Genomic DNA, 23,898 nt, shown 5'->3' with positions numbered 1-23,898 from the left:
AGGAGGTGGTGGCGGTGCAGGAACTACATCTCCCAGCGGGCAGCGCGGCCGCGCCCCGCGCCCCCTGGCGGCCATTTTGGGGGGTTGAGGAGCGGCCCGACGGGGCGGGAGCGCGGACACGGAGCGGGACCGGGAGCGGGGCCGGGGCCGGGAGCGGCCGGGACCGCGCGCACGAAGCGGGGCGGCCCCGCGGGGCTCGTCCACGGGGCAGCCCCGCGCCCACGGCCGCTCCGAGCCCCCCGAGGAGCCCGTCGGGGGCGCTGCGGGGGGAGCTGCGCGGCGCCTCCCGCCCCCACGGGGCCGCGGAGCCCCGAGCGGGGACCGGGACACGGCGGGGGGCGGCCTCGGGGAGCCCCGGCCCCGCTGCGGGGTGGGGAGGGCGGCGGGAGTGGGCAGAGGGGCGCCCGTCGGGGCACCCCCACCCCCACCCCGCGCGGATTTATGAATGGGAGGCCCCGCCCCTCGCCCCGCCCCCCGCCCCGTCCCGCCCCGCCCATTGGTGGCCGCGGCCCCGCCCCGCCCCTCCCCGCCGCCTCGCGCCGCTCTCGGCCGCCCGCCCCGTCGGGGCCGCTGTCGCTGTCGCTGTCGCCGCCGCCGCCATGGCCCGGAGCCGCCGCCCGCCGCGCCGCGCCCCGCCATGAGGCGCGGGGGCCCCGCCGCCATCGCCGCCTGCCTCGCCGGGGCGCTCGCCGTGCTGGCGGGGCCGGGGCCGGGGCCGGGGCCGGGGGCGGGCAGCCCCCCGTGGGGCGGCCGGCGGCCCCCCCGCAGTTACGGCCACCTGGAGGGCGATGTGCGCTGCCGCCGGCTCTTCTCCGCCACCCGCTTCTTCCTGCGCATCGACGGCGGCGGCGGCGTGGAGGGGACGCGCTGCAGGGAGCGGCCGGGCAGTGAGTGCGGCGGGCAGGGACTCGGTGTGGGGCCGGGGCCGGGGCCGGGGCCGGGGCCGGGCAGGGGCCGCCCCCTCCTCGCCGGCTCCCGGGGCCGTGCCCCGACGGCCGAGGGACGCGGGGCTCCGGCTCTGCCCCCCGGCTCCGCGCGGCTCCAGCCCCCGTTTGCCGGCCCCGCCACGTCGAAGCGGGACCGGGGCCGCTCCTCGCCGGGGGTCCCGCGGCCCAGCCGCTCCCCCATGCCCCCGAGGCGGGGCCGGAGCCAGGAGCCGCCGGGCGCCCCCGCGGTGCCAGGGGCGGGCGCTGCCGGGGCCGGGCAAAGGGCAGCGAGCGCGGCCACGGGGGGGCTGCGGCCGCGGGGGGGCGGCGGGGCCGGACCCCGCCGGGAGGGGCCCCGGGCCCGGCCGTGTCCCGGCGGCTCCTCCAGCCGGGCGGCAGCCGCGGGTCGCGGTGCCCCGGGGGTCAGCGCGGGGTCCCCCGAGCCGCTGGGAGCCCCCAGGGCTTTGTGCAGCGAGGGTCAGCCCGAGGGGGCCCAGCGCTGCCAGCCTGGGCCAAGAGCGAGCCCCGAGCGTGGGGTCGTGCCTGGGGATAGCCCCCGGGTGGGGACCCACTGGGCACGGCCGGCAGCCCCCCCCCGGCACAGACGTGGCCGAGCGCTGGGGGCTTGCGGCGGCCTCCCCATGGAGGGGCCTGCGGGGGCCTCGTGGGGTCGGGCAGCGCGTCCTGGTGGGCACCAGGAGGGTGAATGGGGGGGGGGGTCTCAGCACGGCCCAGGCAGCTGCTGCCATGGGGAGGTGGGGAGGGGGCAGGGCCAGGCCTTCCCCTGGGGTCGGGGCTGGCACCGCGTCCCCTCCACCCCGCAGCCATCGGGGGCGGCTGTGGGGGGCTCGTGTGGGGGGACGCCCGGGCAGGGCAGCGGGGTGTGGGGAGGGCAGGATGGCGAGGACGGGAGCAGCATCCCCTGCCCCACGGCCGGGGGGATGTCGCCCACCCGGGGACCCCGCGCTGTGGTGTGAGGGGCTCAGCCCAGCCTGGCGGGGCCGGGGGAACCCTCCCGTGGTGCCCGAAGCCGCCGGGAGCCCCGTGTGGGCGCGCTGCCAGCACCCAGTGCCCCGACACGTTCCCTCGGCCGTGTGGCAATGGGGCCTGGCAGGTGGAGAGGCTCCAGGCTGTCGCACCGGGCTCGCTCTGGTTATCGGAGCCGCAGATAACCCGCGCCTGGGCTGGGCCGAGGCGCTGCTCCTCAGCCTCCCGGCAGCCACCGGACCAGCCCTGCCAGCGGCCGCTGGCCCCGGGCCCCCCCCTCCTCACACCCCACGCCTGTCCCAGGCTCCTGGGCAGGGCTGGCCCCGACCCCACCGGGGCTGAGGGTCCGGGAGCCACCGCTGTGTCCCCGGGGTGCTGCCGGCCCCGCAGAGCTCGGCCCTGGGTACCCCGCACCCCTCGGCCCCTTGAAGCCCACCCAGAGCCGGGCGCCCTCCCGGGTACCCACAGAGCGGTCCCCAGCTGGGCAGAGCAGCGTGGGGCTATTTTTAGAGGAGTAAAAGTCTCTGTTATAAATAGCAGCAGCTCCAGACGGCGATAAACTGAGATGGATTTGCAGGCGTTTGCTCAGCCCGTCCCCACGGCTGCTGCTCATTAATGGCTCTGCAGGGCCGGGACGCGCTGAACCGCCCCGCGCGGGTCCTGGCTGCTGCTGGAGCCCCCTGCGGGGTGGCTGGGCTGAAAATCCCCCTCCCAGGTGTGCCCCCGAAGGTGCTGAGCTCTCAGGAGCGCTCACACCGTCCTGGTGCCACATCCAGCCCCGTCCATTCCCAGCAATGGCAGGATTGGTCCCGTGGGGGCTCCAGCAGTGCTCAGCACACTGGGGGTGGGGGGGGAGGACCCCCAAAAGACCCTGCCCAGAGGCTGCTCTGTGCGTGCCGTGAGCCGGCCAAAGCCTCTGCGCATCCTCCAGCCCCGTCCAGCCTCCGTGGGGCTCCCCGGGCAGAGCAGGGATGGGGATGGGGCCGGGCCGGCTGCTCTCTCGCTGGCCTGGAAGCTGAATCCCCAGAGTCTCCGTGGGTGCTCTGGGTGTTTCCACCATAAAACCCGCCTGGTCTGACCGCATGCCTTTCCCATTAGCGGCCCCGATGGGGATCTGCGGGCTGGGCGCACGCTCCAATGCCTGGGCTGGAGCCGGGCCCCGCTGCGGGCTCAGTGCCTGGGTTCGCCCCCTCCGTGCAGCATCCGTCCCGCGGCCCCCAGCCCCAATCCCCACTGGTGCCAGCCAGGCGAGCGGCACCGGTGCCCACGGGGAGCACCGGCCTGGCCGCACTCTGGTGCCCGCAGCCCCCTGCCCTGGCACGGAGCCTTCGTGCACCCCTCCAGCACCATCCAGCTGTGCCCACTGCCTCCCCCCAGGCTCCCACCCGCCGCTACCCTACACCCTTCGCCCCCTCCAGGGCCCTGCTGGCCCCGGTGGGACGGTCGGGCTGAGAGCAGGGTCGGGTCCCTGGGGCACCGCAGCGTGTGTTGGGCAGGGGCACAGCTGCCAGTTTGGGGAGAATAAACACGAGGTGGGCGCGGGTCAAAGGCTGACCTTGTTCAGGCAAGCGGAGCCTTGGCTCGGTGTCGCTCCAGCTCCGCTCCCGGGGGCAGCTGGGCCAAGGGAGGGCAGGAATAAAGACCAAACCCTCCCCAGGTCATGGCTTTCCCCCTCCTGCTCCTGACTCAGGCTGCAGCCCTTGCTCCCCACTGTCCCTCTGTGGGGAAGGCATCCCTCCATCCCTCCCTCCATCCCTCCCTCCATCCCTCCCTCCATCCCTCCCTCCCTCCCTCCATCCCTCTGTCCATGTCTGTCTGTCTGTCCGTCCGGCAAGGCTCGGCGGTGCTGTCCCTCGCTGGTGGCACTCGGTGGGCAGAGCCGTGGCACTGGGGAAGGGCCCCTCAGGGAGGTCGCCCACCTCACTGCGGCGCTTCGCTGTCCCGCAGGCATCGTCGAGATCCGGTCGGTGCGTGTCGGCGTCGTGGCCATCCGGGCGGTGCACACCGGCTTCTACCTGGCCATGAACAAGCAGGGGCGGCTCTACGGGTCGGTAGGTCGGGTGCTGCCGCCGGGGCCGGGGGCGCAGGGCAGAGCTGGAATGGTGGGACCGGCACCTGCCGGGAGTGGGCTCCTGGTTCCCTGTGCCTGGGACGCTCCCCGCAGGGATGGTGCCCCCGGAGCTGCTCTGCCCTGTGGGGAGCCCGGGCTCCTGCGCCTGCCCTGCTCTCAGGGCTCCAGCCCATGCCAGAGCGGGGCGAGGACCCGGCGCTGCAGAGCGCAGCCCCCGCTCATCCCCTTCCCTCCCCTGCCAGAAGGAGTTCAGCCCCAACTGCAAGTTCAAGGAGCGCATCGAGGAGAACGGCTACAACACCTACGCGTCGCTGCGCTGGCGGCACCGGGGCCGCCCCATGTTCCTCTCGCTCAACAGCAAGGGCAGGCCGCAGCGAGGGGGCCAGACGCGCCGGCAGCACCTCTCCACGCACTTCCTCCCCATGCTCATCAGCTGAGCCTGGCTCCCAGACGGTCCTGTGGAAAAAAAGGGAAAAATAGGGTTATTTTATAAGTGTAAATATCTTTTTTTTTTTTTTTTGCTATTTATTGTTTTATTTTTTAAACGCATGGTGGACGATGGACATGGACATGAAAGCTCCGGGCTGAAAGCTGTGCGGGGATGTGGCCGTGCAGGGACACGGCCGTCCCCGGTGTCCCATGGGGGCAGAGCCGCACGCCGGGGCTGGGGCACGCGCCCACCGCGGGCAGGGGCTGCCGACGTCCCCCCCACCCCGAGCAGCCACCACCAGCCCTGGGGCTGGGACGTCCTGGGGCTGCGTTCGCTTTGTGGCCAAGCACCCATGGAAATTAAAGCTGTGTTTGTGGCACACAAAGGGGCTGAGTCGTGGAGGTTTGGTGCTGGGGGTGGCTCCGTGGGGGTGGCCGCGGGCCCTTTCTGAGCGGCTGCAGCCCCGAGCAGCTGCCCTGGGGCAGGAGCCGCGGCCACCAGCGGCCTCCCCACTCCTCGCCCACCCACGCCCTGCCTTGAGCGTGCGGGCGGAGGCGCACCCAGCCCAAAACCTCACCCATCGGAAAAAAAGAGCGATTGTTGTTCCAGCGACACAAAGGACAGAGCTGGAAAAAGCAGCCTAGGAAGGGGGGAGCCGCACATCCCGGCCTCGCGCTGGGCGAAGGCACCGGTGGGAGCGTGACCTCCTGCAGGAGCCGCGCGGCTGCACCCGTGCCCGGCAGCCCCCCGCTGCCGCCCGGCCCCGGCGCTGCTCCGCGGCCTCCCGGAGGGCAGGGATGGAGCCAGGCGCCGGGGAGGTGGCGCCGAGCACAGGCACCTGCCCCGAGGGGAGCAGGGCCAGAAATAGCCCCGCTGCGCAGCATGGTCACTTCGTCACGTCAACGTGGCAGCGGTGAGCGACGGCCGAGCGAAAACCACCAAACTCGTTCCATTTCTCACCGAACCAGCTCCCGGAGTCGGTGGCAGGAGGGGACGGCCCCTGCGGTAGCCCTGTCGGGACCGCGGGGGGCACCGGCCCCGGGCCAGCAGCCCCCAGGAGTGCTGCACCCACCCAAAACCCACCCCGAGCCTTTTAACACGGGTACAAACCACACGTGGAGCTCCCAGGGGGCTGCAGGAGCATCCCCCCGGCCCCGGGACCCTCCTGCCATCGCCACCCCGAGCCCAGGATCCCAGGGGCAGAAGCTCCTGGCTCAAGCTCTGGCCCCCAACGTCCCAGTCCTGAAATAAACCCTGGCCCTGGAGGCAGCACCTGCTGAGCAGCCCCGGGTGAGCTGGGGAAGCCGACACCAAACCCTTCCGGGACGGTCGCTCGACAAATCGCTCCGGGTGATTGAAGGTGGGATGTTTTCCCCAGCAAAGCTGCCGTTTATTGTGAAATGGTTCAAGAAGTGCCGAACGCCTTCCCCTTGCTGTGGGGAGGTCATGGCCCTGCTTGGGAAGCTCGCAGCAGGGTGGGGAGCGCTTCCAGGGTCAGCACCTTCCCCGGACACCCTCAGCCTGCTCACAGGGCGCCACCCACGCAGCCAAAGGCTGGGGAAGATGCAGGGAACCTCGGGGCCAGGGATGCTCAACCCTCCTGCCCCGGGCAAGGGCAGGTAACGGAGGCCCCGCGGAGCTTGGCTGCCTCCTGCGGGATCCCCCCCAGCCCCATCCCAGCCCCCTGCCAGCAGCAGGGCAGCGCCCGCCGGTGCCCGCGGGGTGCTCGGCTCCTCCTTCATTCCTCATCCCTCTTCCTGCTGCACCGCGGCCACATCCGAGCTCCTGCTCCTGAGTCACCGGAGACACAAACACTGCAAGAGCCGCGGCCCAGCCCCAGGACAGCGAGGCCACCGGGTCACTGTGCCAGCGGGGAGCTGCAGGGCACCAGGGGCAGGAGGCACCACGCAGGGCAGGGCAGGGCAGGGCAGCCCTCGGCAAAACCAAGCCCAGGTCTTGCAGAGCTCATCCCAGCAAGAGCTGGGCACAGCGGGAGGGTGCAGGGCCAGGGAAGGGGTGGGAAAAACAGGAGCACAGCGCTGCCAAGCCTCCTGCCACACCAAGCACACAACGCTCTCACAAACAGCAGGGACAGGGAGCCCCACGCCTGCTGCAGGGAGCGGAGGCATCGGCCACGTGCTGCCTGCTCGCTCCTCCTGCCAGCACCGTGCAGCGAGGAGCCAGCCCTGCCCACGATCCGGGTTCCTCGGAGCTGGCAGCGCAAAGCTGCGGTTCCAGAGCAGGAAGGAAACCAGAGCCCCTTGGGGAGAGCTCCGGGGGGAGCCAGGTTTTTGTCCCCTTTCCCCCGCCCCCCAGCCCAGGGGAGCAGGGGTTGCAGCAGGGAGGTCGCTGCCCACGCCACTCACGTTCTTCTCATTCTCCAGCCTCCAGCTCTGTCACAGAAACTGTGAAACACCCGGGTATTTGTCTCTCTCCTTTTTTAATCAGCTGTATTTTAAGTAACTTTGAAATACATTTTCCTCCAAAATCTTGGTTTTCCTATCTACTATTTGATCACAATGAGATTTGTCTGGTCCTCGCTCTGACGGGCACCCAGTCCTGGTGTCAACACAGTGGAAAAGTCCATCGAGCCGAGAGAAGGACTGCAACAGGGAGAAGATGTAAAAAATACAAAACACCAGGCAAGGATGCTTTCAGCTGCAATCCTGCGGCCAGCTGCCCCCTGACCCAGGGCCTGGCAGTGCCCGGAGGGGTGCTGGCCACATTGGAGCCTGGTGCCCGGAGCCCCCAGCACGCCGGGAGGGCTGGGACAAGCCCAGGCTGCCCCTGGGTGAGAGGGGAGGGCTCAGCACAGCAGTCTCCAGAGAGCTTACCCTGTAGTTTTCCTCAAATCATGCATAAGGTCTCGTTGAGCTGAAACGTCCATTTATTTAAACAGCAGTAATAATTTAAAATTATAAAAACCCTTTCAGTGTTGAGTATCAGAAGGGCAAGGTTATAAAGAAAAATAAATGGGACTCGAGCCGGGGAAAGGGAAGGATAATGGGGTCTGTTTCAAGAGTTCATTTTTTCAGTGACAACTATTGCCCTCCCCAGCTGGAGATCCTGGGAGGGAGGCAGTGTCGTTACGCTTTCATTTTAAAGACTTCAATCTCCAAAGCAGAAGAGAGAGTATCCAAGGGGAGGAGGAGGAGCAAAAGAAAGAAAGAAAGAAATCTCAAATTCAGAATCTGACAAACAACCTTTCCATTCAGAATTGCAACCGCTAGCTCAGCACCTTGGGTTTCCACCTGTGGGGCACAGCAGCCTTTCACTGCAACGGCTTTAAGTCCACACAGCAAATGGATGCATTTTATTACCAGACAGAGATCTTCCCCCCCAGCACAGAACTCGAGGCTTCTCATCTCTGAAGGACCCAGAGTCTCCGCGTCTTCAGAACTCAAAAGGGAATTCTGGGGGTGCTGCTTCCCCCTCGCTACCCTCCCCTTGCTCTGCTCTGGAAGCCCCTTTTGTTGCTTACGTAGGCTGGGGAGGGAGGAAGGACAATGGACAGGGCCCCAGGGACAGAGGTATGGATTAAGATTCATGAGTTGTTCGATGAGTTTTCGTTACTTGGTGAGCTGGAGGAAGAGGAGGAAGAGGAGGAGGAGAAGTTCATTCCTGTGAGTCCTGGAGGGTTCGTGGCAGTGTTTTGTCCACTTAAGCTTTTCCGGCACACAGGACACGTGTCATGCTTTGGAGAGCAGACAAAAAAAATATGGGAAATATGGTTAGAAACACGCTACAGGAGCGGCACTCAAGGAAAGGGCTAGGGTGACACCCCTTCCTCTGGTGAAAGGCTGCTTAGGCCTCATCACAGAGGTGTGGAAATGTTCACAGAGCAGTACCACCAGAAAACCCCCAACTGCTGCAAAACCCACGAGATGCACGCAGAAGGCACCAACCTGTTCCAGCCAAGGGACTATACAGCTGTTGTGGAAGAGGTGATTGCAAGGTAACTGTCGGACGTTTTCCCCAACTGTATAGTCTTCTTTACACACGGGACACTCTAACCCAGAATCTGCATCAAGGGGAAGCAGAACACAGCTAAGCAATAAAGGAGGGAACAACAACTGAAGCTCCCCCTCAGGATCCCATCACCTTCTCCCTTCCCACCCATTTAGCTCTTGTGCTTCTGCCCCCACTGCTGCTTCATCCCGGGAGGGGAACTTGTTGCTTTGCAGGTCCTACCAGCATCACTCCAGCTTCCACTGCTCTGTTCCCCTCTTCAGCTTACTACGTACAAGCCGTATTTAACAAGCAGAGTATGTACACGTGCACACACTCGTACCAAAGCACGTGGTGCTCGATTCGTGCCTGCCTGCCTGATAAATAAGCTCTCACCCAGCACGCCTGGCAGAGCTGGCAGCACACACCAGCACAGAGCTGCAGCCCGGCCCAGCAGTGCGCACGTGCTTGCTCATCTCTATCTGCACTCAACTTTTCAGAGCAGTTTCCCTCCCCAGGGCAAATCCATCCCAGTCTATGCTGCTCTTCACTTTGTGTGAGTAGAGCAGAGCAATGTCAGCTTCCGCCCCTCTTTGAAACATTTTAGACCTTGAAGGCACTGGCAGACAAAATTAAAATCACACGAAAGCGTTGAACAGAATTTTCACAGACCTCTTGGTGAGCAATTCCCTGGAGGAGACATACACACCTACGTGCTCCTGTGTGATCTGTATGGTGGGGAGGGCCTGGATCTTTTCTTTGTCTGCTGGCGGCGGTCCAGTGTTTTCAAACTGATTTAGTAACTGAAAAAACAATAGGCCATACAGGGCAGAAAGATGTGAGCTCAGCAGCACACAGAATCTGCTCGTTTACCAAGCGGAGGCACTTGAGCCCAGCACCCCCCGCACCGTGGGCCTTGTTTCCCACGCCTGCACCTCCAGTGGTTGCTCCCCTGCTTCGCAGCGGGTGCTGACAATTCTGCAGCACCACCCAAGAGCACTGCAGACCCCGTGACAATGCTACTTTTACCTGTGTGATAATTGCATCCAAGCCATTAGCACCCCAGGCGTAGTCCATTGGATTTGAATGCAAGACTCCCCTTTAAGAATAAGAACAGAGTTAAATTCAGGGGGGAATAGGAACAGCGTCAGAAAGAAGAGTCCATCTTTAACTCACCAGGGACCAAGTCCTAGGTTTGGTATTGTTGTTGGTGCAATGATGCCATTGACCAGCTGCTGAATGATCCTGAAAGACAAGAAAACCAGGATTAAAAAAGAATTCACGTCTGCCAGCTCCCAGCCTGGAAATCTGACACGGCAAGAGCAGCTGGATGCTGCTGCATCGTCAGAGGGAATAGAAGGAAGAATGGAATACCCTGCAGGAACTGCATCTTACAAAGGGAGGTGGTCACAGCGCACGGCTGTGCCCAGAGCGGTCTTCAAGAGACCGTTCCTCAAACGGAGGAGGAGAGAACGCAGCCCACCTGGCAGCCGGCCCAGCAGCGAGGAGCAGAGCCCCCTCCCCAGCCCCCTCGCTCACCCTTCCAGTGTGGGGACGCCCTCGTGCCTGCCAGCGGCACGCCGTGCAGCGAGGCGAGCGCGGGGCTGCCTCGCGCCGTATCGATGCCGGGACTGGTGCTCTCGCTCCCTCCGGTTCTCAGAGTCCCGGTTGTCTTCTGGCTGCACGTTGGACCCGAACGGAATCTCAAAGCCGTCATCGAAAATCCCGAAGGCGAACTGGCCGTAGCCCTGCGGCAAGGTGAATAAGTGCTGATCCACGTTCTGGGGGGAGAGAATTCAGGAGCAGATTGTAACGGGAACAGGAACAGCTCGGTTTGCACTGCTGCCATCTCCTCAGCCTCCCAACAAAGCCTGATCTCTCCAGATCAGCTCACGAGCCTCGGCTGATCCAGGTGCACACTCAGAAATCGCTTAGTGAGGCACAGACACAGCCTGAAACTACACCGAGTGGTTTGGGTTGGAAGGGACCCTAAATCATCTAATTCCAACCCCGACACGGGCTGGGGCACCCACCCCTAGACAGCTCCACATGACCCTAAGAAATAAAGACAGCCCCCCCTGCTTCCTCAGTAGCTGCTGTGTGTGGCTGCTGCCTTTTGAGCCGAGGCCACTGCACAGCAACACCCCCAGACAGCTCCCAGCTCAGCCCCCTCACAACGAGGATAAGCTACAAGGGACGGTCCTATTAAAAACACAGCAAAACACCACGTGCAGCCATTCCAGCAGCACAGGGATGCCTTTAACGCCTCCTCTCCCAGATTTGATCATAATCCAGGAACATTGAAACAATACACTAACGGAGACGTGCTTCAATTCAGCAGCAAGAGGGCTTCGGAAGGGACAGGAAGGACTCACCTCAAAAGGATGCCTGCTCTGGTCGCTGGTTGATGTAGAGGAGCTGGTCTCATTGTCGGTGTTTCTGAGAAGAACGAAGAGTGCTGGTAAGCAGCAGAAGGGAGCTGTGCAGAGATCTTCCCAGCAGAGGGGATCAAGGGACATGAGTTTGACGTGCTGAGCACAGGCACAGCTGCTCGGGGCACAGAAAGCCAGAGCTGGAAGGGACCTCCGAGGGCCGTTCCCTGCCCTTCTGCCCCGTGGCAGGAGCAGCTCCAGCCCAGACAGGCAGCAGCCTGCCTCAGCAGCTCGTTTTCTAGTTGTCCCTATCCATTCGCATTTTGCCCCCATGCAGCCCTCAGTTCCTCGTGCCCTCATCTGTCTCTCCCAACACTTTCAGGTTCCAATTCCGTGAAGCCACAGAAGCAACCGGAGCACGATGCCAAGCAAAGATTCCCTGCACAACCCACCTCAAACACGTCAGCTACCCCTCTGGGGCACCAGGAAGGGAAGACTTAGGGCACAACCCTCAGCACCATGACCCAAACATGCTTAAGCCTCATCTCCAATCCAAGGAACTTCTCTGCTGCAGCAGCAAGTGACCGAACGGGACGGGCCAGGAGGAAGTCTCCCAATGCCATCAGGCTTCTGCTTCTGGAGAGCTGCAGGAGTATTTGCTGCGCAGTGTCCAGGTCTCCATTTTGGCATTGTAGGTAACAAAACCCAAGGTTTGGAGATTAAGAGCCTCTCCCCAAGGTCACGGCAAACGAGCAGCACAGGTAGGGTCTGCCAGGACTGATTTTCCAGCTCTCGGGTTGGCACAGGCAAACAAAAGGTCACCTTGTCAGCAGAGACCTCCGCCGGTGCACAGCAGCGCTGCCCAGCTCTAAGAGCAGTCGGGAGGCAGTGAGATGTGTCTGACACACGCCCCAGGCAGGGAACCCTCACACCGAGCGCGTGCCAACCCGTGCTGCTCCCAGCTGAGGTCCCGCAAGCATCTGAGGCACGAGGACATCTCTCCCACCCTCGCCCACTCTGACAGTGCCGGGGAGCAGCCCCACTGCAGAGTCAGCAGCGAGACACGTGGACGCAGATCTCAGCTGCCTTGGTGCAGAGTCCAAAGGCTTAGCCAAAACACGGTGCCATCGGTGCTTTAAGCTGAGTTCCATGTGCTCTCTCCCTTCTGCAGGTGGTTGAAATCTCCTCCGGGACGGTCCGAGCAGAGCAGTTCAGCTGGGAGGGACCCTCAGAGATCCCCAAGTCAGGGCTAACTGAACGCTAACGCACACGAGGGCGTTGTCCAAACGCCTCTGGAACGCCGACAGGCACGGGGCCACCAAGCACCTCTCCAGGAAACCTGTTCCAGTGCCAGCCCACCCTCCCAGTACAGAAATGTTCCCTAACGGCCAGTCCGACCCTCCCCTGTGCAGCTCGGTGCCCTTCCTGCTGCTCAGCAGTGGCCGGGGAGCAGAGACCGGCACCTCCCCTGCTCAGGAAGCTGCAGAAAGCAACGAGGTCGCCCCCGGGCCTCCTTTTCACGCATGCCACGAGGAAAGCCTCTCTAACGCCTTTTCTTGTTGTTTTAAATCACCACGTTCACCCCCAGCCTCTGCCAGCACTGACACCTAGCACCGGCTGATCTGCCTATTATGCGCTGCACTCCCGTGGTGACAGGCCACAAACTGGCCAGAGGAAAAAAATAAAATGTAGTAAGTGGCATTGCCTTTTACCTAGGAAGAGGAAAAGCACAAAACAGGTTGGGATCACCCCTGCAAAAGCCTGTGGGAGCAGCACGTTACCTTGGCTCTTCAGGAAGCTCTTCAATGAACCCAGATTCACACCGTGGGCAGATGTAGTCCTGCGGGAGAAGAAACAGAGTGAGAAAAGCGAGTGGGCAAAGAGCCACGAGGAGCCCTGGAAGAGCAGAGCCCTGCAGCCCACGGCCCCGGCCCCACGCCACGGGCAAAGCCCCTGTGCCAGCCCCCGGGGAGCCAGGCAGCTCCCTGAGAGCTGCGACACCTTCAGCAGCACGCTCCCTGCCATCAGAGCCAGCGAGACGAGCCACGCTGCAACGCCACGGCCACGTGGGCAGGGGATCCGCTCCTGCTGCAAGCAGGCAGCCAGCCCTGAGCTCGGGAAACCTCTTCCATCAGCCTCACGGCAGCGTAAAGGGAGATCGATTCCCCACACTGTACCTGCTAGAAAGGGAACTCTGCCCCAGTGAAGATAATTCAGAGCAACTCGGCGCAGACAGCAGCATTCCCCTCACCGTCTGGCTGTGTACTACTGCAGCCAGCCTCAAACCCCATTTCCCTTTATTTTAAGGGGGAAACGCCCAGCCAGCACAGACAGAGCAGTTATTGTACAAAACCCATTAGCAGGTCTGTCACCAACACAGCTCAGCACGCAGGGCTGGCAGAGCCAAAACGCCCCCCCAGCCGCCGATGTTTGCCTCCCCCAGGCTCACGAGGCAGATTGCTAAGCCTGACCCTGCCTGGGAGTCGGGATTAAAAAAGGTTTGGGTGATCCTGACGGACCCGCAGCACACACAAGGCACCAGGGGACGTCCCATGTGGTGCTGGCTGAAGTGAAAGCAAAACCTCCGGCACTCCCAGGAGGGGAACTCAGCACCGGGCTGCAGACAGCTGCGGGCTCGGGGGGCAGCCCCACGTCTCCAGGGGGCCAAACTGCCCTCAGGAGAGGCCAAGGAGGGAGCAGTGCTGTGGGCTAATTACCACAGCATCGGCATCGTTGTGGGCTAATTACCAGGACATCATGGCTGGGGAAGGACTGCAGGAACGCTGCAGCTGACGGCCTCGGGGGCTCCCAGCAGCCACAGGAGGGGCATTCAGCCAGGCACAAAGCCCCAGCCTCCTGCTCCCACGCTCCTCACAGAACGCCAGCGCCGCCCTTGTGCCTTAACACTGAGCAGAGCGGGTGTGGGAACAACCAGCCTGTGTCCTCGGGAGCTCCCCACGCGTCCCCCCCGATGCCGGGGTCAGCAGCGAGAAGCCCAGAGCAGGGGAGGAAACCCCAGCTGGCAGCACGAGGCCGTCAGCACGTCGGGGCGGCAGCAGCAACGCCTCGGCTCCGCTGAGTCACCGGAGGAAGCCCCGGGTCCTGCGCTACGCCCGGCCTCACCACACCTCCGGGGCAGCTGTCGCGGGCAGGGGGCCCTGTGTGAGGGCCGGGACCCCCGGGTGACAGGGCCGGGACCCCCGGGTGACAGGGCCAGCCTGGGCGTGGAGGAGGCCAGGACCTGCTGAGGGTAACCCCAGCCCCCTTCACCCCTTTAGGTTCACCCTGAGCCGAGTCGGTGGATTCCCAGAGAGGGGAGGGCGAGCAGCGAGCCCCACGGCCCGATAAGCCCCAGGCACCGCGGGAGGAGCCGATAAGGGCACGCAGAGAGCGGCAGCACCAGCGGTGCCCTCGGAGCTGCTCCCGGCTGCCCGGGAGATAAGGGCCCGGTGGGCAGCGAGCAGCTGCAAGGCCTCCAGAGGGACCCGCAGGGGCTGCGACTCCCCCTTTGGGGCCGAGCCCTCCAGGCTGGCGGTTGTGAACCCAGCAGGGGGGTGGGATTCACACAGCGCTCGGCCTCAACACCGCCCCTGCCCCATCCCGAGCCTCCCCTAAGCTGCCGGCAGGGCACAGCCCCCGGGCAGCTCACGGGAACGGGGAGCGGTTCCCCCGGCCTCGGGCACGGCCCCGTCCCCTTCCCTTCTCACCGGGACGTTACCGCGCTGGGCACGTTCGGGAGCGGGCAGGGGTCACCCCCCCGCCCCCCGCCCCCTGAGCGCAGCCCGGGCTTTTCCCCCTTTCCCCCCAGCTCCAGCCGCCGGGATCAGCACGGTCCCTGGCGGGGGGGGCCACACGGCGCGGCCGCTGCGCCTCAGCCGCCCCCAGCTCCCGCTCGGCCGCCGGGAAGTGAAACCGAGCGCACCCGGGGCCCGGCCCCGCTCCGCCGGGGGGGGCCTGAACCGGGCGGGTCCCGTGCCCCAGCGGAGCCCCCCCGGCTCCCGACCCTCAGCCCCCAGCCCGGCCCCGCAGCGGCCCCAGCGCGGCGCAGGGAGCGGGGCCGGGCCGCGGGGCGGCCTCCGAGGCCTCGCGACGAGTGCGCGGGGCCGGGGCAGCGGCGGCGGGGCCCGGGCGGGATCCCCCCGGCAGCGGGACCCCGAAACCCCCCCGAGACCCCCCCGAGATCCCCCCCGGAACCCCCGCGGGGGCCGCAGCGCCCAGGGCCCGGCCCGGCCCGCACCGGGGCCGCGCAACCGCCGGGGGGAGCCGGGCCCGGCCGCCCCCAGCCCCCGCCCCGGCGCCCTCCCGGTCCCTTCCCGGCCCCCCCGCCCGCTCCCGGTCCCGGCCGCGCTCACGGGCAGGCGCGGGGCGATCTCTGCGGCGCAGCAGTGGCAGAAGAAGCGGCCGGGCTGCGGGGACGCCTCCGCCATCTTCCCACCCCCCCCGCGCCGCCCCGCCCCGCCCCGCCCGGCGACGCGCGGCCGAGGGGACGGCGGCCGGGAGGGGACAAAAAGGGGCGGGGGCGGAACGCGGGGGGAGGGGAGGGGCTGGGGGCGGGGCTGGGGGCGGGGCCGGGGGCGCGTTCCCGTGCCCGTGCCCGTTCCCCATCCCCGTCCTTGTCCCCGTCCCCGGTCCCCGTCCCCGGTCCCCTCCCGTTCCCGTCCCCGTTCATTTCCCCCCCCCGGCCCTGCCCGGCCCCGCTCCCCCAAAAACCCCCCGGAGGGGGCGGGGGGGCTCCGGTCCCCCCCCAGCCACAATCGGGCCCCCCCCGCCCCGCCCCCCGCGCGTGCACGCTGCAGCCGGCAGGGGGCTCCCGGGGCCGGGGCGGGCACCGGGGGGGGGCTCCCGGCGGCACCGGGCCCGGCCGGGGCTGCGCTGCCGCCGGGGGGGGGCGCGGCGGCGGGGCGGGAGCGGCGGCGGGGGGGGGGGACAGGGGGCGGGGGGGGTGTGCGGGGGCTCTGCAGGCACGTCCCGTGGCCGCCCCCCCCCCATCACTGGAGGGGAGGCGCCCACCCCTGCCGGGGCCGTGCCCCCCGCTCCTTGCACCCCCCCCCCGACCCCAGCCCCTGCCCCGGGGCCGCGCCGAGCCCCCCCCCCGAGAGCAGCCCCGGCCCCGGGAGCCCAACGTGCGCCCAGGGAGGGGGGTCCGGGGGGGGCGCACCCCGGGGCTGAGGTTTTGGAGCCGGCCGTGCCCCCCCCTCACTGCCCCCGGGGGCGCCCGGCTCCGGTCGGGATTTGAGTCACCCCGCGGAGATTTTCCCACGGCGCTGCAGGAGGCGGCAGCGGCCCCCACCCCACAGCCCTGCCGGGGGGGGGGGTGACACCGCCCCAATTCACGGCGAGTCAGCGCCACGCACGGCCCCGGCACCGGGCACGCTGAGCAGCCGCCTCCCCGGGGACGGGGGGAGGCCGAGGGCAGCGAAAAACATCGTGGGGCCATGGTCCGAGGGGGTGGGGGGGGGGTGGGGGGCACATGGGGCTATGCGGAGGGGGCAGGGGGTCGCGTGCCCCTCTGTGACCCCAGCCCAGGGATTTGGATTCCCGGGAGCCTGTGCGTGCATCGACCCCGCAGTGAGACCCCTGGGTGTTGGGGAGCGGGGGCGCACGGCACGGGGCTGGGGGCCCCCCCTGTGAGCGGGGTCAGCACGGGGCCTGGCGGGAGCTGCAGCCTGGGCATCACGGGAAGGGCAAAGACAGCGGTGCTGCTCCCGGGAGCCCGGCGGGGTTAGGCAGGGCCGGGGCCACCCGCTGCCATCGCAGCGCCCGGCCGTGGGTGTTGGCGATGAGCTCACCGCCCGAGACGTTACTTAATGCCGGCGGTGCCACCGTGCCAGGCGCTGCCGGGGGGTGGCCATGGGCTTCAGCTCCGGCTCGGCACAGGCCTGTGCGTGCGGGTGCGGGTGTGGGTGCGGGTGTCCGTGTGCTCCGGGCAGGACCCGCTGCACGCACGGCCGGGCTCAACGTGGCACCGTGCCGGGGGCACCGGGGTCCAGCGCCCATCGCACCGGGGTGGTCGGTGGGCAGAGGAGCCCCAGCGCCGGGGCTGTCCCGCGTGAGCGTGCCCCACAGAGAGCAACAAACTCTGGCTAAATCCTTCTGCCCGCGGGATTTGCTGACACGAGCTCTGCAGTGCTTGGATAAGCCCCAGCCATGCAGATGTTGCGCGCAGACACCGCGCTGCACAGACGTGTTCCCCGGGGCACTCCCTCTCCGCCCGCACCGCGCTCCCGGTGCTCTGCAGCAGCCGGGGGTCTCCTGCCCGTGGTGTTCCCATCGCAGAGCACGGGGGGGGGGGACGAGGACGCTTGGAGGGGGGTCTGGGCTCCCTCTGCAGCCCCCACACCCCTGCCTCCCAAGGCAGGGCAGGCAGAGCGAGCGCTCCCAGCAGATCCCGGGTGACTTCGGGCTCGGTTCCATCTCTGCTACCACCTCCCCGGTGACGTGGGCAGGTCATTTGCTGAACCGCCCTGGCCTCTGGGCCCTGTCTTCTTGAATCAAGCGGTTGCTGGAACGAACTCCCCGCTGCCTGGCTCTCCTCGCCCAGGCGTGTCGGGCCGGGGACCGGGGGCAGCTCCGGGCACGGGCCCCATCCTGCGCCCTGCCCCGGGTCCTGGGCAGCGCTCGCTCCCCGGTGCCTTCCCCGCGCCCCGCCTGCTGAGGGAGAATAACTGGTGCGGCTGGTCTCCCTGCTCCCCTCCGCCCAGATTATATATAATTGCCTATTTTAATTAATAAATTGGAGGCCACTCAAAGGAAAGCGGCGAGATTTGTTACAAGCACTGCAGGCATCGTCTGCCAGCCCCGAACCAGTCGTGTCACGGCGGATTTGAATCGGCCTCGCTTTGAATTCACTCACAGACAGATCAGACGATTTGCATCCCCCACCTCGCCCTCCCCAGCCTTCCGCCCCGCCAGCGTCTGGCAGCGCCCGCGGAGGGGCTGAGCCCGGTGCTCAGCACCACCACGGCTCGGCCGGGCCCGGGGGGGGCCGTGGCGGGGGCCGGGGGTGCTGGGGGTGCTGGCTCCCTGCCGGCTCCCCACGCAGCCTCCAGCCTCCAGCCCGGCCTCCAGCAGCCCCCGGGGGCCTTGGGCTGTGGTGTGGAGCAGGAGCCCACCTGCCTCTGGGAGCTCTGTGAGCCCGGGGGAAAGTTCTGGGTCTCAGGGGACTGCTTTTGGGCTCCACCAAAAATTTCCCTTTTTCTTTTTCTTCTTTTTTTTTTTTTTCTTCTCTTTCTTTTTGGATTCTTCGCTTTTCTTTTCCTACGCTTAATTTAAACCATTGTTTTTCAAGGGAAATTTTAATGTGAAAAACATGTTTTTCTACTTACTGCAAGCCTGGGCTATGTAAGCAATCAGGCTGCTCGGCTGAAGGGAGCTGCGGGGCGGACGGGGCTCTGTGGGGGGGACGGGCCCCGCAGCGCCTCTGCCCCTCACTGCCCAAGCCCCTGGGTCCCCGGGTGCCCCAGCCCCGCTCCCCCTCCTCGCACCGCTGCAGGGGCCGGGGTCGGCATCAGCCCAGCCATGCCCACGGGACACCACGGGTCACCCCACTCCCTCGGGTGGCTTCGAGTGGCCACAGTGGCGTGGGTGCGAGCCCCCCCTTGCCCACACATTGCTGCTGGAGCGGCGTTGGGCAGAGCCTTCCCAGCCCCTCCACGGAGCCGCTTCGCCGACCGGGAGGATTCGTGCTGGCGTTCGGCCCCGCTGGACCCGGCTCAGCCCCACACGGCTCCCTCACGCTTTGCGGAGCCGCCGGCTCTCCCCTCGGGGCTGGGTTTGCTCCCTGCCTTCCCCTGCGGCAGAGGAAGCGTTTATACGCTGGGGAAACCGCACGGGCGGCCGGCCGCTGACTCACGGCTTGTTTACACGGCGTGCCTGTGAAAGTTACTCAGAAAAGTGTGTCACCGTGCGGCACCCTGCGTGCGCACAGACCTGGGGCCGGCACGGGGCGAGGCGAGGAGGGGAAGGAACCCGCGAGGTGTGGGCAGAGCCCCGGGGGGCCGCAGCCCCACGGCCACGCAGCCCGTGGTGGGGCCAGGGACGGAGCGGGGACGGGCAGGGGGGGCTCGGCCAGGGCCTCCCTGGGAGGTGCCGGGCTCGGAGGTGCCGCTCGGCCGTCCCGTGGGTGCCTGGAGCATCCCCCCCCCACCCCCGCGGGGTGGCCGTGGCTTTGTGCATGGTCGCACACACGTCCGTGTGAACGCGGTGGGTTTGTGCAGTCACTTGTTTTTGTGCAAATGCCTCCAGGGGGTTGTGCACGCGTGGACGCGCTGCTTCCCTGCCCGCTCTGCTCGTCCCCTGCGTGCAGCAGGAGGTGGAAGCCCCCCCCCGTGCCCAGGGGAGCAGCGTGGGGCTGGGCTCCCTGCTCTGCCCTCCCCTGGCCACAGCCGCCCGTGCCGGCCGGCCCCCGGCAGGTGCCCTGGGCTTAGCACCGGGGCCACCGGGGCCACCGAAGCTTGGCCGCGCTGCCCTGCGCCACCCCGGCCTCCTGCCCCCCGCACCTCCTGCCCCGGCCCCCCTGCGGGGCTCAGCCAGCCATGTGGGCAACGAGATCGTTTTGTAAGGAACTAATTAAGGCAGCCATAAATCTGCGTGTGCACAGACAGGAGAGATGAAAACCAGAGCCAACTGCGAGCCATAGACAAGAGACATCTGTTCTTCCACTCAGGGAACCGCGCTCCCTCACACACAGCCACCTCTCCTCGGCTGCGCGAGCGGGGCCCGCGGGACGTCCCCGCCGCCTCCCCTCCCTGTACCTCCCTGCGCCCCCCTCGCCCACCTCTCCCAGGCTCTGCTCCATGGTGACCCCCCCGGGGTGCTCCCCCTGGACGGACAGAGCCCAGCGCACCCTCCCCACACGGGGGCTGCCCCGTGAGCATGGTCCAGCCGGGCACAGCCCCGGGGATCAGGGGGACGGCAGCGGGGAGGGAGCGAGCAGCGGGCACTGCCCGGGGGGGATGCTCCCAGCAGCTCTGCAGCCTGGATGCTGAGAGCAAGGAGCAGGAACGGGGCTGGACCCCCCTGGGTGCCCCCGGGACCCTCCCCGGCACCCAAGGCTGAGCGGAGCAAGCCCCACGAAGGGGCAGCGAGCGCTGCGGGGCCGCAGGACGGAGCGGGCGGTGCTGGGTCTGGGGGAGCAGCTCCCACCCAGCCCGCACCGAGGGGGGCACGGGCAGCTGCACCGATTGAGGCTTTAATTAAGCATTTGACACGGCGCCTTGTGAGATCCTACCCGCATAATTAAATCAAATTGCCTGTGATAGGAGCGCTTTTACAACACCCTGAAAACTGGCACAAAGATCATCGGCCAAGAGCAGCGCGTCAGGCTGGGGGCTGCGGGACCAGGGGGGTGCGGTGCTGTTTGACCCCACAACGTCAGCAGCCTGGAAGCCGAGGCCGCAGCACACGCAGAGGATGCTGCAGCAGGAGCAGGGCCCTGAGCCCAGCGGGAGGCGAGGGTGTGTGGGATGAGGCCGCCCATGGCAGGGCTGGGTCCTGCTCGTCGGACCGAGCGACCGCAGGGTGCAGCCAGGTCAGCGGCGAGGCGGCAGCAGGAGGGTTCTGCATGGGAGCAAAGCACGCACGGTGATCAGATTTGGAGGGGCAGGTCTTGGGAAGCTGCGCGCCCCGCCGCCCCCCGCCCTTCCCCACGCGCAGGCTCCCACCCTGCCCTCTTTCATTTTGCAGAAGTGGAAGTGCCCCAGTAACATGAAACGATTGCTCGGTGAGGAGAATCCAGCTCAGCACTTCTTGGCATTTGTTCACGGCTTTTCATCTTCAAAGCTCCTCGCAAGCATTAGCTAACTGCTAATGCAACCTTCCTGTGAGATAGTGCAGGATCAAGCAGAGGAGCATTATCTCGCCGCAGCAGATGGGGAAACTGAGGCTCGGAGCGGTGACGCTGCTGCCCCCGGGCGCGGGGCGAAGCCGCGTGTCAGAGCTGGGGGTGGAGCGTGCCCAACCGGGCCATCGAGGTGCGGATGGGATCGCACGGCTCCGCGCTCCCCACGCCGCTGATGCAGCCGTGAGCCATAGGCAGCTCCCCGCTGAGCCTGGCTGGGGCCGTGCGGGCACGGCGGAGAAAATCCAGCCCCCTGGGGCAGAGCCGGGCAGCAGAGCTGCGCACCAGAGACCCAGCACCCCCGCACGGTGCCGTGGGCTCACAGAGCCGGTGCCTCCCTGCAGCATGGGCTCAGCTCTTGCTTTTTCGGGGGGGAACCAAGGCTGGGGCCAAGCCTTGCCCTGGCCTTACTGGGCTCCCCCGTGCTCTGTGAGTGCCCAGCGGGCAGCAAGCTGGCCCCATCGCCCTGAGCACAGCTCGGGTCCCCGGCAGCCTCTGGCTTCCCGAGGCCCCCAGCTCCCCGCAGGCTGCCCCGTGGGCTGTACTGGGATTAATGGGCTGCCGGGGCCGCCTGCTTTGCTCCCGGGGGGGAACTGCAGCTGAGGCGCTGAGGGATGTGCCCAAAACCTCCCAGCAAATCCTCAGAGCCGATAGGAAACCTCGGCGCTTTTGCATGCGCCCTGACCCTGGGCTCTGTGAGAAACGCTTCTCAATTGAATGTCTTGTTGTAAATTGCAGCTCTAATTGGTTTAGCAGAGTTTAATTAGCCTGAACTGATGAGAGAGACGAGATTCCCTCCTTAAAGGAGCCCGGCAGCGCAGGAGGAGAGCAGAGCAGCCCGGGTGCCGGGGGGACGGCCGCCTCTTGAACCTCGGCCTGAAATCTTGCTGCAGACCAAAGGCTGCCGGGAAGCCGCCTGACCCAGAACAATACCAGCACCCAGACAGAAAAGGTCAGATGCGAGGCTGCCATTCAGTGCGGCTGCAAAGAGCTCCTTTGTCCCCGCTCTTCCCGCCGCCCCCGAGCCCCACGCGCGGCCGCTGGGCTCGGCTCCCTCCCTGCCAAGAGCTGGGCTGTGGCCGGGCAGCGCGGGGGCCCCCATCCCGCCCGTCCCCGCGAGCAGGGCACAGGCACCGCTCCTCCCGCCTGCCTCGAGCAGCAGAGCTGCAGCCGGGCAGATTTCCCCCGGGGGTCCCCGTCTGACTTTCTGTCCCCTCGCTCTGCCGGTGCCGCTGTGTTGCTCGCGGTTGCCGCCTGTCCTGTTCTGGGCACAGCAGGACTCGGCAGCAGGACGTCCCCGGCTCTCTGCAGTCTGCTCCGCTGAGTTCTGCTCCCAGCCCTGCTCGAGAACCTGCCCTGGTCCCCGCCTGAGGCAGGACCGTGGGCAGCGTTTCCCTGCCCCACACCCGGCCCCCAGCAGGCAGACGGCGCTCCCCGGGGAGCCGGGCGCAGGGCGAGCCCGAGCCCCCAGCACGGAGCTGCCCTTTGCGCTGGGAAGGCCTCGGCGAGGCTGCGCTGCGCTGGGAGGAAGGGGCCTGACCTGCTCCCCTCCTGGCCTCCGAGCTCCTCCCGTCCCCGCTGGAGCGGGGAGCCCAGCTGCGCTGCTCCGTCCAGATGCGGCGGCTTGGAGAGAGGTACGACCCCTTCCCTGCCAGAGCCGCCGGTTGTGCAACGCCGCTCACAGCCAGGGAAAATCCCTTCTTGGCCTCCGCGAAGCTCCTCTGACATCCTTGAGCATGTGAGCGAGTGCATCACTGCCCGCTCTCTTACTGAGACCCAGCTCAGGGATTTGGCTCCCCAGCCCTCTGCCCTTACATGGGCAGCCGCTCGGAGCGGCGGCAGAGCCAGGCAGGGGCACAGCGCCCTGGGACCGGGACCGGGACCAGGGCAGGGGCCGGGAGGCAGCGCTGCCCAGCCCGGGGCCAGCAGCACACCACGAGTGTGTGCTGGGCTCCTGGGTCCGCCTGTCCATGGGGACAGCACGTGCCTCGCCATGGCAGGGTGCCTCTGTCCCCATGTGCTGGTCACAGGTGACGTGGCCCTTCAGGACAGCAAAGCCCCAAGGCTCGCGGTGATGCTGCACGGGGTAAAACGCAGCTCTCCCCATTTGTGTCCCCTCCCTGGGGGCTGCATGGGGAGAAGTGGAGAGGGAGCTCGGCCTCGGTGCAGCTCCCTGTCCTCATCCCCTGGGAGGGGGGGACGTGGCGGTGGCAGCAGACACAGTCACCCTGCTCCCGCTGGCATCGTCCCCGCTCCCCGGGCGTGTGACCGGCGCTGCTCGGCCTCGCTGGACCGAGGCTCGTCCAGCCCGACCCCGCGCCAGAGCGAGCTGCTCGCGCTGTGCTGGCATCGGCTCGGAGTGGGGCGGCCGCTGCCGGAGCACAGGGGTGGTGCGAGCTCCCCGGGGCTGTCCGGATGGGGCCCCTCTCCTGAAAGAGCCGGGCCAGCTCTGCTGAAAGCATGACCTCAGCTGAGGCCAGTGCAAAGGGTAACACGTTCCCCTCAGCTGCACGGCGCAGAGGGACGGGGAGGTTCAAGGGGCTGGGAAAGGCCCCAGGAGCGGCAGCAGGAGGGGCCCCGTGGCCCTGGCTCTGGGTGCAGGGCGATGGGCAGGGACCCTGAGTGCGCCCCGTGCCGATGGGCTGCTGATCCCGGCGTGGGGGCACCGGGCAGGGACCGAGGCCGGACGATGCCAGGCAGGAGCCCCGCTCCTGGTGGCACTGTGTGCCATGGGGCGTGCCCCCCCCCCCAGCTCTTCTCCTTTCCCCAGCTCTCCCCGCACGGCTCACACAAGGGCTGGCGCTGCCCGGGGAAGCGGAGCCCGGCTGTGCCTCAGTTTCCCTAACGGCACGGCCTGGGCTGCCAGCGGGGCTGCAGAGCTGCTTGCGAGGCAATGATGGGATGCCATCCAGCATCCAGCGTGGGCCGGACCCAGCCGCTGCTTGGGAGGGCTCCGGGGGGGGGCGGGGGCCAGGGGCTCGCTCCGGCCTCGGCTGGAGGGGGCGGGCAGGGTGGGGGCCCCAACCCCGGCAGCACCCCGGGCTGTCCCCGCACAAACCTCGCTCCTCCTGCCCCGACGTTGCCTCCGCCGCTCGGCTCCCCCGTGCCGGGGGCACCCCCGAACCTCCCCGCGACCGGGGGCCGCCCCCGGGGGCCCCCTCCCCATCGCCACCCGGTTGCGCTCCAGCCCGGCGGTCGCGGCCACCGAGCCCCGCGCCCCCCCCCGCGCTGCCGCCCGCCGCCCCCCCCCCCCTCGCTCCCCCGGCCCCCCCGGCCCGCCCGCCGCCGCCCCGCCCGGTGATTCACGCCGCCCCGCCGCTTTATAG

General features: G+C 67.3%; 2 protein-coding genes across 4 annotated transcripts; one reads left to right on the top strand and one right to left on the bottom strand.

Annotated features, from left to right (window-relative positions):
* Positions 1-637: 637 nt before the first annotated feature.
* On the top strand, positions 638-4,799 carry FGF22 (fibroblast growth factor 22). 2 transcript variants are annotated; one of them, XM_068661346.1, is made up of 3 exons: positions 638-887; positions 3,861-3,964; positions 4,230-4,799. In XM_068661346.1, exons 1-3 carry the CDS (start codon positions 638-640, stop codon positions 4,419-4,421), a joined length of 546 nt encoding a protein of 181 aa, XP_068517447.1. In that variant the 3' UTR covers positions 4,422-4,799. The 2 variants fall into 2 exon arrangements, with proteins under 2 accessions (XP_068517447.1, XP_068517446.1); XM_068661345.1 differs by having other exon boundaries at positions 4,227-4,799.
* A 2,484-nt stretch (positions 4,800-7,283) lies between these two features.
* On the bottom strand, positions 7,284-15,246 carry RNF126 (ring finger protein 126). Of its 2 annotated transcripts, none has more exons than XM_068661342.1 (9): positions 15,087-15,246; positions 12,516-12,574; positions 10,738-10,801; positions 9,902-10,143; positions 9,539-9,607; positions 9,392-9,461; positions 9,072-9,165; positions 8,320-8,435; positions 7,284-8,108 (listed from the first exon to the last, which is right to left on the bottom strand). In XM_068661342.1, the coding sequence occupies exons 1-9, from the start codon at positions 15,159-15,161 to the stop codon at positions 7,959-7,961; spliced, it is 939 nt and encodes a 312-aa protein (XP_068517443.1). In that variant the 5' UTR covers positions 15,162-15,246; the 3' UTR covers positions 7,284-7,958. The 2 variants fall into 2 exon arrangements, with proteins under 2 accessions (XP_068517443.1, XP_068517445.1); XM_068661344.1 differs by having other exon boundaries at positions 9,902-10,110.
* Between the last annotated feature and the right edge of the window lie 8,652 nt (positions 15,247-23,898).

This window comes from Anas acuta, chromosome 26 (assembly GCF_963932015.1).
Source record: "Anas acuta chromosome 26, bAnaAcu1.1, whole genome shotgun sequence".
Classification (NCBI taxonomy): domain Eukaryota; kingdom Metazoa; phylum Chordata; class Aves; order Anseriformes; family Anatidae; genus Anas; species Anas acuta.
Note: the sequence above shows the minus strand (reverse complement) of the source record. Positions and strands in the feature narration are given on the sequence as shown.